This window comes from Cyprinodon variegatus, unplaced genomic scaffold (genome assembly GCF_000732505.1).
Source record: "Cyprinodon variegatus isolate N-32 unplaced genomic scaffold, C_variegatus-1.0 Scaffold295, whole genome shotgun sequence".
NCBI classification, from domain to species: Eukaryota; Metazoa; Chordata; class Actinopteri; order Cyprinodontiformes; family Cyprinodontidae; genus Cyprinodon; species Cyprinodon variegatus.
The window spans coordinates 232,533-234,312 of NW_015150748.1; the positions used below are offsets into that span (position 1 = coordinate 232,533).

Here is a 1,780-nt window from a genome sequence, read left to right on the forward strand (position 1 = left end):
TATATATATATATATATATATATATATATATATATATATACTCTTGCGTCCATAACAGAAAAAAAAGAGAGAGCCTTTTCTGCTTATGACTCCTCTGTATTACAAACTTAACTGAGTTCATGAGATGACACAATGCAAGTCTTGGTAAGAAAATTCAGAATTCATTCACTTTGGAAAGTCTTAAACAGGATCATCAGTGTGTGGCCTATAGGTCCTGAACTTGCCATGTAATTCCGTTTTCAGAGGAGATTTTTTTCCCCCCCAGATCTCTAATGTCTGTAGTTTATGTCCTTCTATCTAATTAATTCTCATTTCATCAATTTTATGAAAGGTTCAGCCATCTGAACCCATCTGAGACCTATAGGAATATCCTCGACCAACTGAACAAAGAATAGGCTACATCAAATCACTGCGTTCATAAGCTGTTATTCACCGAAGTTATTCCATTTCAGGTTTTCTGCCTTGTGTTGTGACTTGGCTGTGCACTGACAGACACCGAAGACACATTATAGTGCATTTTTAAAATGTATCCACTTTTTCAAGAACATAACAAAACTTGTAAAAAATCTAAGGATTGTTGGTAATAATTTTAATACCTTTACTTAGACTCATGGTGATCTTTTCATATATTTGAAAAAGTAGCAGTGAGAACTTAAGAGCTGCGTTATAACGAGCGTAAAAGTCGTCTTAACTCTTACTGAACATAACAGCTGAGCCTCTTTAACAATTTTGATTCAAAGTGAAAAATCAAATGCAATTTAAAAATTATAGCCAATCTTCTTAACCGTGATGGTAAACATTTCCACAACAGCTGACAAGTATTTACTGGGTCAAAACTATTTGGGTTCAAAAGAGAAAAAGTAAAAAGAGAGGAAAAAACGTGCGTTTTTTACGCACACTGCGACTTTGCTCGTCCTCTTGCCCTAAAATGAGTTGGGCTCACAGTTACCCAGTAACTGGGCGTCTACCCCAAAAGGATTTTTGTTAGACTATAACCGACAGTTTAACATGAGGAGTTCCCTTATATCTCCGCAACAGCTCCCAGTGCGCGCGGCTTTTCTAACACTGACCTTAAATTCATAGTGATTTAAAAAAAGATCTAATAATTGTTTTACATCTGGCTTTCATGCCTCTCCTGTTAAGACATTAGTTTGAACGTTCTCCTCTCTTTGCCGGTTAAATGATCTATTGTGTCTGTGATGCCACACTGTCAACTCCGTGCGCTTTGGATCATCTTCCTATTGTTGTTGCAGTTATTTGAACAGTGATCCGCGGCGGACGCATGGCACGCTATGATCACCGCTGAGTGAAGCGCACCATTCAAACACACGCACGCACACGCACACACATGGACACACGCTGACTGACAGGGAAACCAACACAGAGAAGGAGAGAGCGCTCTCATTGAAACGCATGTCCGCTTAGTTGCCTTACCTTCATTTGGAGGATAGATTATGAGGAAAGCAGGGAGAACGCAGGACATAAGGTGTAAAATGAAAATGAGTGATCGCGGATTGCAATCCATGGCGGCGGATCAGAGGTACAGAACTCCATGAAGCCACTGACTGGTCTGGGAACGTCTTCTCTCCACTCAGCTTTCCCCCCTCTCCTGCTCCGTTCCCCTTCAGCTGGAGCAGTTTTCCGCAGGGTCCTACAGAGTCAGGCCGACTATCAAACATGAATCAAGTTATGAATCTCAATCGCAGACCCACCAACGTTTTAAGTTATTTGTCAAGCTTATTTTGGCTATAGTGTTTATATATATATATATATATATATA

At 39.7% G+C, this 1,780-nt stretch overlaps 1 protein-coding gene across 4 annotated transcripts in view; it reads right to left on the reverse strand.

Moving 5' to 3' along the window:
• Positions 1-1,593, reverse strand: part of epha3 (EPH receptor A3) — a 124,551-nt gene extending 122,958 nt beyond the window's left edge. For 2 of the 4 annotated variants that reach the window (XM_015383828.1, XM_015383826.1), the window contains exon 1: positions 1,435-1,593. In XM_015383828.1, the coding sequence (XP_015239314.1) occupies positions 1,435-1,525 (91 nt within the window). In that variant the 5' untranslated portion in view covers positions 1,526-1,593. The remainder of the gene's footprint in view (positions 1-1,434) is intronic. The other 2 variants (XM_015383827.1, XM_015383825.1) reach the window with 2 other exon arrangements.
• Positions 1,594-1,780: the final 187 nt, after the last annotated feature.